This window comes from Vidua macroura, chromosome 8, assembly GCF_024509145.1.
Source record: "Vidua macroura isolate BioBank_ID:100142 chromosome 8, ASM2450914v1, whole genome shotgun sequence".
Lineage (NCBI taxonomy): Eukaryota > Metazoa > Chordata > Aves > Passeriformes > Viduidae > Vidua > Vidua macroura.
Genome location: NC_071578.1, coordinates 35,292,363 through 35,306,950, shown reverse-complemented (window position 1 = coordinate 35,306,950; position 14,588 = coordinate 35,292,363). Strand labels below are relative to the sequence as shown.

At 43.0% G+C, this 14,588-nt stretch overlaps 1 protein-coding gene across 2 annotated transcripts in view; it reads left to right on the top strand.

Moving 5' to 3' along the window:
• Nucleotides 1–14,588, top strand: part of TET1 (tet methylcytosine dioxygenase 1) — a 96,863-nt gene that overhangs the window by 71,104 nt on the left and 11,171 nt on the right. For both annotated transcript variants that reach the window (XM_053984213.1, XM_053984215.1), the window contains exons 8-12: nt 716–924; nt 1,810–1,960; nt 4,317–4,406; nt 4,842–4,979; nt 12,552–12,891. In XM_053984213.1, the coding sequence (XP_053840188.1) occupies nt 716–924; nt 1,810–1,960; nt 4,317–4,406; nt 4,842–4,979; nt 12,552–12,891 (928 nt within the window). The remainder of the gene's footprint in view (nt 1–715; nt 925–1,809; nt 1,961–4,316; nt 4,407–4,841; nt 4,980–12,551; nt 12,892–14,588) is intronic.

Genomic DNA, 14,588 nt, shown 5'->3' with positions numbered 1-14,588 from the left:
TTCAAATTATGGCAAAAACCTAAATATGTGGGAGTAGGACTATAATTTTTCCCATTTTTATTCAGTGGTGGACTGTACTTTTCCATACTGGTTCATCCGTGTATGAGGAATAAGGTTGCTCTGTGTATCACACAGGTTAGTAAAAGCTTCATCGCTCTAAGAACTTAATATAGGTGATCTAGGGATATATTCTAAAAAATCACATTCCTTCCCTCACTGAGACCACAGTCTGTTTCATTGTTTTTTTCTAACTTTTCTTTGCAAGGTGGGAACCATCTTAGATATGCTCTGTAACACTGGTAGGTGCCCTAGCACATGCCCGTGTGTGCTTTGGGAGTGTGTTTTCACGTACCTGCCTTCGGGAGCATTTGGCACTATGTTTTCTGTTGTGTTTTCAAGGTAATGTTAGTTTCTCAGGGGATCTGTTGTCCTTCTAGGGGTTATTTTCCTTGTAATGCATCTTTATTGTTTGTGTACAACGCCTAAAATATTACTCCTCCTGTAAAATGTACTGCTATTTCTACTGCAGGGAAAAAAGCAACACAAAATCATGTTCTACACAGAGATGAGTGTGCGATGCTGTCCCAGTCCTGCTCGCAACGGATGCTCTCTGGGCAGCATTTCTTACTTTTCCAGGCCTTACTTGTCCCAGAGAAGAGCAGCTCATGAGGTGATGCCCGTGCTTAGCAAAGAATAATCCAAACGATTCTTCCAGGTGATCCGGAGAAGCAGCGATGAGGAGAAGTTGCTGTGCTTGGTCCGTCAGCGCGCGGGGCACCACTGCCAGACGGCCGTGATCGTGATCCTGATCCTGGCCTGGGAGGGCATCCCGCACCTCCTGGCCGACACGCTGTACAAGGAGCTGACCCAGAGCCTGCGCAAGTACGGCTGTCCCACGAGCCGCCGCTGCGCCCTCAACGAAGAGTGAGTCCCTGCGCCGGGGCCCTGCGGTGTTCCTGAGATCAGGGGCTCACCTCGTACATCTAAAACCCCACGCCAGCGGCTGCCATTTCAGGATCATGCCTCGCTCCTGGCCTGTCCTAGACAAAAGGCTCTCAGTGGGAGTTGGGAGTGCCGTGCCCAAGGCGAGGGGTGGCCGTGAGCTGCTCCTGGCTCTGTGCACGCTGCCCAAACGCCACCAGCGTGCCCTGTGCGCACGCGGCACTGCTGACAAAGCTCCCGAGAAGGGGGGCTGTGACTCTAAAGTAGATGTGAGGTTGAACACTCAAAACTAGGATCTTCCTCTCTGTGCCTCTGAGATAAATTTAGTTTAATTGATTAGAGAATAGGTTGCACTTACAGTGCTGCCTGTGTGCTGATTCTTGTGTAGTCCACATTTAACAGACTCTGAGAGCTGTATGGGGACCTGAATCTAATGCTTGTGTTCTTAAAGGGTCTACTCAGAAAGTCAAATCAATTTGGAGTTAATGGTTTTGCTGCACATAACACAAGAACTATTGCATTTGGGGTAACTTTAAGCAGCAGGACTATTTTCTTGGTTGAAGATGTTATCCAACTGGAAAAATCAAAATGAATGCATGGGTGTATTTATACAGCTGTAACTGTTTATATTTCTGTCCCAAAATTGGATGTTGGGGAAGTTGAGACTGTCTTCAGGGAGAAAAGTCAGTCCTCTACACAGGAGTATTTTCTTAATAGAAAATACCTGGTTAAGCCGTGAATTTCACAAATTCCTTTGTTATGCTCTGTATTATAAAAGAAATAGTGAAATAGCACTGACCTAAAAAAAACCCAGACCCAAGAGCTGTGTTGCCAGCTGACCTGATATGTCTTTATTTCCTTTTGTAGTCGTACTTGTGCATGTCAAGGACTTGACCCAGAAACTTGTGGAGCATCATTCTCATTTGGCTGTTCATGGAGTATGTATTTCAATGGCTGTAAGTTTGCCAGGAGCAAAAACCCCAGGAAATTTAGGCTTCTCACTGATGACCCTAAACAAGTAAGATTTATTTATGTTTTTTTTATCAAAATGCCTTTTCTGATGATTTTCAGAACTAGATGTTCTCCACCCTTTCTCTCTCCCACATGTGTGTGTAACTTACCACAGACTCACACCCAACAACGTTTTTGTAACTGTAGTATTTAGAATAAATGACACTGAGATTTCATTCAGTGGAATAATTACTCTATATTTATGTACCATAAAATTATTCTTAATGCTTTTCTGCATGCAGTTTAGCTCAGTATGTAACTCTGTGTGAAAGTTTTATTCTTTGGAAGTAAAGGCCTTTTTCTAAGGGCCAAGCTTGCAGCTCAGGGTTTCAGGCCTTTTGCCTTGGCACAGAAAATGTTGTACTTTGGGGTTGCACTGCTTTCCAACTGTTGTAGGACCAGCTGACAGCCTGGGCTTCCTCTGTCACCAAGAATAAACTGTTTTTTCCTGTGGACAGCATGTTTTTTAAAATAGTTGCAAAGGAATGAATACACTCAAACCTCTAAAAAAAAATTCCAACCATATTAGTTACTTGACATAGAAGATATTTCCCTGAAGTAGGAATAGAAGTGTTGTACGTTGGTAACCACTGCCTGGTGAACAGAGACTTCTCAGGGTGACTCCAAAGTGCCTTTTGTTGTGACTGTAGGTGTGTGTAACCCCACTTCCCTGCGGATCTCCTAGGTAAAAGTAGCACATTTTTCCTAGCATGGCTGACAAGTTTTGGGCACTGTTGGGCACGCAGTACCAGTTTCTCTGTTGGGGTTACACTGCAGTAATCTTTCTATGTGCACACAGTGTGAAACATCCCTTCTTTCTTCACAGATGTCACTTGATTCACTGCAGGTAAATATTGCTCCCAGCTCCTGACTTGTTGTCCTGAAAGAGTTTATGAAGTATTTCTCATGCACATGAGTGCAAGCCCCCAGTGTCCCCTGAGCCGTGTGGAGTCCACGGCCCTGTGGGTTCTCACAAACCTCGTGAGGGCCCCAGCTGGGGCTTCTGCCTCAGCACAGCACACTGCCCTCCTGCCCTCCTCACTGAGCACCTTCCTGAGGCTCTACAGACAAACGCTCAGGAGGGAATTTGTTTTATAACCTTCTAGTTTATAGGAAAATGTATTTATTGGGCATCCTTCCATTTTAGGGATCCCATTCCTTCTCTGTCCTTTGCCACTGCCTGTGTGTTTAGGTTCTCCCCCTCTATAATGCTATGCATGGAGCATTCTGTGCATGTATTTTCTCTGTAGGTTTCTGATGCTGAATGAGATGAGGTTAAGGGTGTAAGATACTGAGGAAAGAATGGTTCCTAGGGTAGATATCTTCCTGGTAGGATGGATAGTTAAGGATACATTAGCTAATATGGTTCAGAAAACATTGTGGTAGCCATTTACAGCTGATAAAACTGGGTTTATTACAAGTTAAAAATACAGTATCATCTTGTAATGTAATATCCCATTGAAAAAAGTGAAGTGTCCTGGTGTTTATGTATGTTGGTGTTTACAGTGTGTGGTGATAAGTGGGGTTTTTAAACAAAGAATTACAGCTTGCTTCATTTTGCCACCATGCACTGTGAGAAACTGAAGCTGCAGTTGTCTCTCAAAGCTTGGTCCTTGGAAGAAAAGAAATTAGGGAGTCTGTCACTGCCCTCTGCTTTCCCAGTTGTTTGGTAATTTTCCTGGAAAAGCAAAAATGTAGGGTAAGAATTTAGGGATTGTTTCTACAAATAAGAGCTTAAATGTGACATTGCTGTAGAAGCCCACCTAGCTAACTCTGTGTTTATATGGATTAGCCTAAAGAAGGGAATATTATTTCTGAATCTAGTAGTTATTTCCATTAAGTCCTAATTTTTGCCCCTCCAAAGAACAAAATAGTTAACAAATGTTCCTGCTAAAAGTTCTGCTGCAATATGAGAGAAGACCTGAGATCTGAAGATAATGCTATTAGGAGTGTCTCACATGGTGTGTCAGCATAGGCTAAGGCCCCATAAGCCAAGCACTAACAGTGCTTCCATCCCCACTCAGCCTGGGGTATGATTTTTCTCCTCTGGATGTTACTTCTGGTTTTGTGTGCAACATACCTCACTCCTTGACTGCATATGGAAAATGGTGCAGAAATTAGTTCCTGTGTGCTGGGTTGCTTTGACCTAGCAGCTATCCTCTATTGTTATTTAGCTGATTTCCATTTAACAGCTTTGGTGGTTTAGTCATGCAAAAGCAGACGTTTATGGTTAGTGACAAAGGGCAGCAGAACAGAAGTCAGTTTAATAAAATATGAGGTAGAAGCTGACCTCTTGGGCATCTCTAAACTGGCTGAGATTCTTTCAAGCTAACTGCAGCACCAAATGTTGCCTTTCCCTGCAGGAGGAACTTCTTGAAAATAATTTGCAAACGTTAGCTACTGATGTGGCTCCGGTTTATAAGAAGCTTGCTCCAGAAGCTTTCCAGAACCAGGTGGGTGTGTGAGATCCAGCTCTGATAAACAGTTTCAATCCAAGGAGCAGCCCCAGAGCATGTTGTGACTGGAGCTGCAGAACTCCTGGCAGCAGTGAATCCCGGTACATTTGGCAGGTTCCCATACACAGCCCCTCTTTACTTGAGTAGTACTTAAGCTACTTATGGTGCTTAAGTGGCACCATAATTTGATATGTGAAAAATGCTTAGAGATAATACTGTAAATAAAATGTTTTTACTATCCAAGACATTTTGATCGTGGCTGACCCGATTATCTTGTTGGCATCCAGCCACGGATGTTCCATGTTTCATAAGAAAGCAGGAGTCCCTGAGTCTGCCTGGCTGCCTTGGTTGTGTCACAAAGCTGGTGGTGGCTGTGGGGGTCGCAGAGGCACGCTTCCAGTGCCGAGTGGCTGTAGTTTGTTCTCCTTTCAGGTGGAGAACGAGCACATGGGCCCCGACTGCCGGCTGGGCTGCAAGGACGGCCGGCCCTTCTCCGGGGTCACGGCGTGCATCGATTTCTGTGCCCACGCCCACAAGGACACCCACAACATGCACAACGGCAGCACTGTGGTACGTACACAGCGCTTCACTCGTGCTCTGCACTGCCTGATGCGAGCTCCAGAGAGCTGCTCCTGGGTTCGTGTCCATCAAGGCTTTGAAGTTGCTCCAAAATTAACTGCTTGTTGCCATTCATCGATGCCCATTTTATTTGCATATATCTGTTACTGTCTACAGAGGACGTGAGTTCATTTTAGTGCATAACAGATCAAAAAGGGGATGGGACTGATCCTTCCTACAAAATGCCTTCATTCTGTAAAGATTCCTGGTCCTTTGGAGAGGCCTGGGCAGAGGGCAGATAAGTTATTCCTGAGAAAAGGCTGGTGTTAAAGGCAAATAATTGTCTAACCAAGGAGCTGTACAGACCTCTGCAGAGGAAGAGCTAAAGCAAACTAATTAATTAGTAACTTACTCCCCCCAGGCTCATCAAATTCACTTTCTTACACTAGGCACTTACCAGGTTTCATGTTAATGTAGTTACAGGTCAGGAAGTAGACAGTATGGACTGTGGTGGAGTCAGGTAACCATTACAGTCTTTAAATTTCAGTATGAAAGGAGAACCCACTGATTGGTGTGGCTGTTGTGTGAAATACCTAGATGGATTGCCAGTGAGAAAATTGATGGGAAATTACTCAATTAAGTGATCTTCTAGAAATTAAGACCATAGTGTTGAAGAAAGACAAGCTCAAAGCAGAAAAGATAAAATTGGCAATATTCTTTGAGTAGTTGAAGCATCACAGTGCTCTGAATATTGAGGGTGACTTCTTGCACAGCAGTGCAAGTAACGAAAGTAACTTTTCTATCAAAGGATGTATATATTGAAAAAATCTATCTAAAATCTTTGCTTACTCTAGAATATATATTTATTTTTGGAAATGCAGACTGAATTATTGTGTTGTTGTAATTCAATTAAGTGTTGCATTTACACCTATAGTTAACACTGAGCATTTGTATGTGACAGCAATGAAAGGACTGGTACAGTTGTTTAATGTTCATTTTGTGCTTGTAAGGGGAGCAAATGTCCATTCCTTTAAAGTATGGAAGCAACTCTGGGAATCCACCAGGAATGCCAGTCCTCAATAGACTATTATTTTTGCTTAGTGTTGGAAGTATACATTGCAAAATTGCTTCTGAAGCACAGGAATTTGATGCCCTTAAAGATTCTAAACTTGAAAATGAGACCTCCTTGTCAGACAAACTACATTTTATGCTTTTTGATGAAATTCAGTTTAGATGTTCTGAAAAGAATAGTTTAAGTGCTCTATTACCTCTTAAGTTAGAGACAAAATGTCAACTGAGTCTGCTACTCATTTTGCCATAATGGATCCTAAAAAAAGCCGTAAGTTATGGCCAGAAGCACCTGGAGGTATAATTAAACCTTTTTTGAGGAATGTATTGGGGAATAGTTCTACAACTGGATTTATCTGTAAGCACCTGATGTAATTTCAGCTTCACATGATCCTTGCTGGTGTTGATACTTCATGGATTCTATGTGGTGTGTTTGCAAGTAGTTCCAAGTCTCAGAAGCATGGAACATTACAGCTTGTGGAAAGTCATTGTATGCTTATCACTGTCACTTTCTACCAAGTTCTGCCAAATTTTGTCAGTTTTGCAGAACATGACGAACTGATTCTAACTGCTGAAAACTCTGCCTTGCAATCCGGTTTGCATGGGTAGCTCGCTCACAAATAAATACTGCATACCTGTGTTCTCTTTATTTAGACAGGATTTCTCTTTCTTTTAGTATACTTGCAGCAAGGGGCTGTTTGTAAATAGAAAACAGCTGTAAGTATGAACATAGAGTTTACCTACTTGAATTGGAACATTATGAAGGTGAATTGGAGTTGGGAGTTACCTTGTAGCGTCTGGGCAGCCTCCCCAGTGAGGAGCTGTGGCTGTGGTCACAGGACACGGTGTTTGCTGTTCCCTGTCTGTGCACAGTTACAGTCACATGAATTGGAAGCCTCAAGCTAAAAATGTTGGGTTTTGCAAACAGGTTTGCAGGACATTCTGGGCTTGCTTCAGTCCAGATTTTCATTACAATCAAAATTAGGGTTGTTAGTTTTGGCTTATAACCAAGTCTGGTAATACCATAGGAAATCTAGTGGTAAGGACACAAAAAGAAATTAGTACATGTGATACCAGCACCTCTTGCATTCCTGTCTCGTTCCAGAAGGTGCTGTGTGACTGCCTACTTAGCTTAAAATACAAGATGATTTCTTATAAATTACTGATCATAATGATAGAGGGGATATTTACATAACTGTTGCTGTATTTTGTCTGTAAAATGTACTGAGTGCAAGTACATTTCTGAGGTGACAGTTCTCACAGAGATTGCTTTCTCATAATGTGGTAAGGAACAGAATGAGAACAGTTTGCACTGCACTGAAAACCTTCAGCATCCATGACTTTACTATTTTTCACTTGTTTTTTTTAACTGCTTGTCATGCCTTACTTACTTTTTAAAGTCCACACGGTGTACTTGTCATCTTGGCCCTCGTTAGTGGTGTTAAGATTTGTTCCCTCTCTCCTTACGGGAACACAAAATCTTTATAAAACCAAAATTTCTTCTAGGCTAAAAAGGTTCAAGTAAATGCCTTGTAAGTTGATAATTGCAAATGCTGCTGGCTCTGTTATTGTGACACCTTTTCATTTTCTCCCTTCATCATTGGTAAATCACCTTTACTGCAAGTAGAACAGGAATTCTGCGTGGGGCACCCAAAGAAAAGAAAACCAGAGTCTATTCAAATTGTTTAAACCAGGCACAGACATAAGTTCAGCAAAGGACTTAAATGAGGTTAATAATAAGGAATAAGTTTTCTGTACACTTAAAAGAATATATTTTGGAACATTCTTGCATTTTTCTCAGTATGTGTATTTGATCAGCTGCACTATTTGTATGCGACTCTGAAAATTAATCATCCTGTAAAGTTTGTGTTAGCAGTGGGAGTGTCTTGGAAATGCCCTCTGGAGATACATGAGAGAATAGTACACCTTAACTTACACAAACTGGGAATTATCATTATGTGGTAATTACCACTGAAGATTTGAGTTGCTAAACATCGTTCCTGGCTAGCAGAGTCAAGCTTTGAATTTACACTACTTCTGGTAGAAAGCTAAAAACAAACACTCCCTGCTTGCTCTGTAGGACAATGACAATTCTACAGAGATGTAAACTAATGTGTTTGTGTGAAAGAAGCAAAAATTTCTGCCTACAGATTGAGTTTTTAAAGAACCTTTAAGGCAATAAATATACCATTCATTTTTACTTAGACTCTTGTCATCTCTTAACGTTCTCCTAAAGGGCCACTGATGTATGTCACAGCTGCAGTGTTAGGGTGCATGTTCCTTATGGATGTGAAGCTAAATGAGCAACATAAATAAAAGCTTTATAGTTATTGATGGAGCCTGGGAAATGTAAGTACTTTTATTTCTTTATCAGATTAGCTGTGAAGGGTCATGTTCTTCATACCTGTGGGAATCCATTTAAGGCACAGGCAGTGTTCTTTTTGGGGTTTAAAAGTGACTGGGACAAAAATGCTGGTTCTGCAGCTTGTATGTGGGTGTTGCTCATCCAAGGGGGCAGGGGGCCCTTGCTGGGGGTGAGGAAGGAGAGAGACCAGCTGCAGTTCTGTCTGATCTCTGGTGCCACACAGTCTGCAGCAGACATTGGGAAGAGGGGGAGGAAGATAAACCTATGCTTTGAGGGCACCTACCTTATGAAATTTATTACTGGCAGTAGAGCTAAGTACTGACAATCACCAGTCTGTCAACAAACTCTTTGGGGTTCAGATAAAACCCCCAAACCCTGTGCTTTTGCCATACCTTGCAGTATTTTGGCAGGCACAGCCCATCACACCACTGGCACAGGGCTCCGGGCCTTTGCAGTGGCTGGCAGGATGTCTGTGCATGGTTGCACCACATTCTGCACTCCCTGCTCACTGGGAGCTGCAGCAGTACCAAGTGCTTCAATGGGTGCTTCAGCTTATCACAGATAGGAGGAAAGATGAACCGCTGGGCCTATAAAGGAAGAATTTGTTTGGTTTTTATGTTGTGCAAATGGCAAAACATGAGAGGTTCACTCTGCTAACCTGTGAGCTCCCAGAGAGCGGTTCCTGTGCTGTGCCTGTGTCACCTGTCTGATGGCACAGCCTGGGGGCATGAAGTGGGCAAGAGGAAAATATGTTTGGGGTTCCCTTCTCTGGTTCTGACCAAGATACACTTGTTCAGGGTAGGCCAGGCCAACAGAACAACGTGATTTGTCTTGGCTGCAAAGGAAAAGCAAAGCTGTTTCATGCGTAATGCTGGGCGGGGCTGCAGCAGTCCCTGAGTCCCCAGGGGCACCCACTGTGTCTCCAGCTGCACAGGGAGGGGTGTGTAGGAAACCCGATTCCATCTCCCAGGTTTGGAAAGGCTGTTTGACTGCTCTGCTGAAACTTGAATGTAAAACATCTGTTATTACAACACAGTGGAAAAGGCTCCATCGTTTCTACATGTGAGGTTCAAGAGGACACAGGCAGATCAAAGAGACCCAGAATAACACATTGGAAGCTGTGTGGCTACAGATGGATGTCTGGAGGGGATTGCATTGAGTTCCTGGTGCATTTTAAATTTAAATGAAGGGAATAATAATCAAGTTTCATAAACATGCAACTTTTACCATGACATCACTAAACCCAGAATAGGTAATGAGTTTGATCACCAAGCACATTGGAAACCTAAACAAACCATTTGGCCAACATTTCTTTGGCCTTTGAGCATCCTGGATGATTTAGCTGCCTGTTCTGGAAAAATCAGAGTAGCAGGATATGCAGCTTCATGCTGTAAATGGCCTTTAACAGACTTGATGGCTTTCTCATGTTTGTGTTTCATTTTGGTCAGTTTGCAGCCGTGTCAGTACCAATGGAAAATACTGCTTTTCACCTCTCAGCCATGGCTCCTAAGTTCCTTAATGGAATATTTTGCACAAATTTGAATATTGGAGTATTTTTTTTAAGCAGATATTTCTCATTTGGTGAATTACCACCTTTAGCTGTAAGTTTTTAGCTAATCTGTGCTACCTTAATTTATGGCTGGTTTTCTCATATCATTATTTTCAGTTATCTGTTTGCCCTAGCACCCTCACTTAGATGTTAAAATATATTAAGGGGGCACTAACTGTGAAAGTATATATGTATTAAAATTGGTGTTATGGTATTTAGGCTGTAGATGTACTGGTCTTCAGATCTGGATACAATTTTGGTTATACATTAATTTCCTAATATGTATTTGAAATCAGTATTTAATATACAGGGTGTGCTGGAGTTGGCAGTACTTTCACCATAGTTTTGTCAATATAGTACAGCCCTCATCTTGTTCAGTTCCTCAAAACAGTTCTTCATCTTTCTTGTCCCATAGGGTGTTGGCTTCTGCATGGAAATTTATAATTGTAAATTGGATGAGGGCCTCAATTTTCAAAATAATAAATATTGTGGATTGAATCCTCAAGACTTCTTTCAGGTGCATGGGCCAGACACAAGCTGGACATGGTATTCTAAAAGACCGCTGCCCATTTTTTGATGAAAACAAGTGGGAGCTGGGCCCCTCCATGCTGACTTTTAGTACTGCTTTTGTTTATAACTTAGAAGGGGAGCGTGCACTGGGCTTTCGAAAAACATCACTCATACATAGTAATGCTCTCTCACCCTTCCTGAATAACGTGGCATCTGCTGGCCACTTTCAGCCAGATGTCACTGGCTTGGCAGAAACGGAATTGTCTTTGGAGGTTTGACCCTCTTGCTGTGAGCTGTGCAATGTCACTGTTGAGTGAGCAGAGCTCGGCCCCAAGCCTGGGGCAGGCCTGGCTGGTGCCCAGCCGGGGCGGGAGCAGGGAGCACTGCTGGGCCTGGGGGTGTGGGAGCCAGGGATGCAGAAGCCCACAGGAAGCGAGGTGCCAATTGCTGCTCACAGAACAATTTGTTGTTTTTTCTAAGTCTTCCTCCTGTGCAGAGGCTGCCCAGAGGAGGTGAGTACCTCAGTGAGCGCTACAAAGCAGCTGCTAACTGCCTTGGAGCCCCCTCTCCATCCCCTCCAGCTGCCTCCTGAAAAGCTCTTCCTTCTCTCTCCCCCTCAGATTTCCTCCTTTCGCTGCTCTGCAACTGCCAAGCTTTGCATAGAGCTATTGATAAAGCCCAAACCACCACTTTTTTGGTTCAGGATTTTTTTTTTAGTTTGTGGTATTGTAATTTTATTTTTCTAAAAATTGTGTGATGCCTTTATGCAAAAGCTGTGCTATAAAATAAAAAAAATGTTTGTTTGTTTTTCACCCCCTAAATAAATAACATTCTTCTCCCCTGGAATGTTCGGCATGGTGACAGAATTCTGGGAAATTGGATGACTGTTTATGATAGGCATCAGATTCAGCCTACAGAATGGTGGAATGATAAGCTTCCATTTAGGGAGTATCATCTCATCCTGGGCTGGTGCTCCTGTTCCTTTATGTGTGTCGTTAGTAACTCCTGTGGAACAGCAGCTTCCCTAAGCCATACCCATGTGTGGCTTTCTCACCATGTAGCAGTCCCTTGGGAATGGAAGTGCCAAAGCTGCAGAAGGTGAAGGTTTGTACAAGCGCTCAGGCACACAGAGCTGGTGCCATCCCTTGGGAATGACACCAGGGATCGTAGTGCCACTGTCAGTGCTGCTTTCAGGGGATGGGTTAGTGCTGGTAACAGCTGGAACTGAGAGAGTGCTGGAAATGTTCGGCATTTATAATGACAGCAAGAAAACGATTGCAGTAAGTTGGAATATTTATTCACATTTCTGATGTGTGCTCATCAAACTGGATATAATCAGCACTCTGCTTGGGCTCCAGGATCTGACCACTCAGAATAATAGGAAGTAGGGCAGTGGTCTAAGAGAATATTTCCTAGGTCCAGTGAGTTAATTCCAGCTGGGTGTTAATTTAAAGTGTTGAGAGAGGGAGGGAGTTAGAGGTGTGATTTGCAAAACATATAGAACAGTATGAGTGACTGTGCTGGTCTGGGGTTCTTTTCATTTGCCAGCCAAAACAAAAAACCAAAACCAATTCAAAATCATGGAATAAATTCCAGATCATAGACACTTTGTTTAATGCAATAATAATTTTTCATATTTTTTACTCCTTAAAAATTAATCTGAACATCAATGATGTATGTATGTATTAAAAAAATAATCAGAATGCTTAGGAACTTTACAGTATATTTACAGCTGAGATCATTTACCAAGGTTGGCATATATTTGTGGATAGAGTGAAATTTTGGGAGACAAAATGTCTTGGACAAGAGAGTGAAATTTTGGGAGACAAAATTTCACTTTCTTGTCCAAGAAATGTGCCTTGATGTAGTAGTTTAAGAACTTAGTACTTAAAGTAGCAGTAGTTTTTCTGTGTCAGCATAGATCAAACAATTATTTGTCAGATGTTTGCATTTGAAAGCTCCTTAGAAAGCCCCACAGTGCTGAGGCCATAGAACACGAGTCAGCAGTGAAGCCTAGGATGAGTGCCCGAGCCTTTATGCAACTTGTGTTTTGTGTGTGTGGTTTATTTGTAACCCGTTCTGCTCCTGCCAGGTCTGTACCTTAACCAAGGAGGACAACCGGAGAGTGGGGGTGATTCCGAGCGACGAGCAGCTGCATGTGCTGCCTCTCTACAAAATCTCCCAAACAGATGAGTTTGGCACTGAAGAGGGCCTGGAAGCCAAGATCAAAGCCGGAGCCATACAGGTGCTCACAGCGTTCCCCAGAGAAGTGCGGATGTTGGCAGAGCCTCTCAGAGCTACCAAGAAAAAGAAACCAGACACAAGGAGGACCCCGACTGAAAAGCAGCCATTAATAGATAAAAAATATTCAACACCAGTAAAACTGAAAACTGAAGCCCCAGAAAATCTTGGCAACACTTTGCATTGTTTAGGTGAGTGATACTTAGGAAATTCTACCGGTCTGTTCTGATTCCGTGTTCTCTTACACATCTGATGGGAGGGAAAAGCCCCTTTAAAGTAAACCACTTGTATATTCTCCATTTCAGGGGTTAATGAGCAAGTCACTGTAGCCAGTGCTGTCTCATGGGGCAGAAAAAACCCCAGGTGACCATCCAAAAATAGTTTGTTGGTAGTCTGTGAACATCTGTGAAGTATTTCCAAGTTCCATTATTCTAACAAATAATGGCAGTTTGACCATCTTGAAAAAATGCTGTTGGAATATTTACCTAAATAAGCAAATAGAATTTGTGTCACTTTAAAGTACAAGAACTGTGTTCTCCGCTTGCTGTGGCAGACAATGGCTTTCTCAGAATCCGAGCTGTGATGCTTTCCTATCAATGGCATGAACACTGCTGCCCAGTGAGAGATGTGTCAAGTGCCCCAGGCTTTACCAAAAGGCAGTGCAGATTGTCCCTTGCAGGGCAGTGCAGGCTGTCAGCAGCAGGTGCCAGGGCTGCCCTGCTGCTTCCTGTGCCACAAGGCCCGTGGGCAGCGCAGGGCCGTGCCGGGGCTGCAGGGCTGTGCTGCCACACCTGGGGACACATCTTGGGTCAGCCCTCCAGGGCTGTTGCATGGGACTGGCCAGTCACGAGAAGCAGAAAAGAAGGAAGAGGTGGAAGAAGCCATGGACTTAAATTCTCTGATTAGCAGGTGAAAAATAAATAAAATCAAAGCACAGCCTGTTAGGAACAAGAGAGGAGAACTAGTGCATCTCCTGTAATTTTGAATTTTATTTCATGAGAGACATCCAGACCTATGTAGCATTTTTATGGGGAGGAATAACACAGGTAAATGTGTTTCAAAGAATATCTGCATTTTGGGGGGATAAAAACAAATAAAATCCATTTGCTACACTTCCATAATTGAATGCTGAGGGTTGTTAAAACTTATTTTCACAGAACATATCTCTCTCCTGAGGTGATGGAGAGTGCAATTCTCAAACGCTGTGTTTGAAATCTTTAATGGAAAGGCCTTGCTCTGGGGTGGGGGCTGTTGAAGTCATTAAACACTTTGTGTTTTACTTCATAGAAAGGTTTTTAAAGATGTGGCCTTCTCATGTCCCCATACAGCTTTCGGTTTCTGCATACTAACTATTTTGCCTGTCATTATCTCACTTTGATTTTTCTGCATTCCTGTGGGAAGAATGTTTTTAATTCATCACTGATTTATAAATTACTAGGAGACAGAGTAGAAGAAAGAATAATACTCCTGCAGTGTGTAAAACAATTAACCATTCTGTGTATTTAGGGAATAAAGACGAAACACTCAGTCTTCTTCTATGAGAGTAAGCAAGAGCTCTCTGTGGGGTACCAGTCTGCCAGCAAAACACATGTAAAGCCATGGCAGGGCATGGTGCAAAGCCCTTCAGAGTCGATGGGATTCTTCCCCATGGCTCCCATGGGCTCTGGGCTGAACCAGCCATGATGGGAGTCCCTCATGTGAGGAGCCTGGTCCCAGTCAAAGCCAGCAGCAGGCAGCCATGGCTACAAGTTGGTTAAGGAGCTGACAGAAACTGAACAAGGATGCCTGCACAGAGATCTGCTGTTATGAGGCAATCAGATGGAAAGATGCGAGACAGCCAAATCACATGACTCAGAATTCATTTTATAAGGATGGATTTACCTGGAGC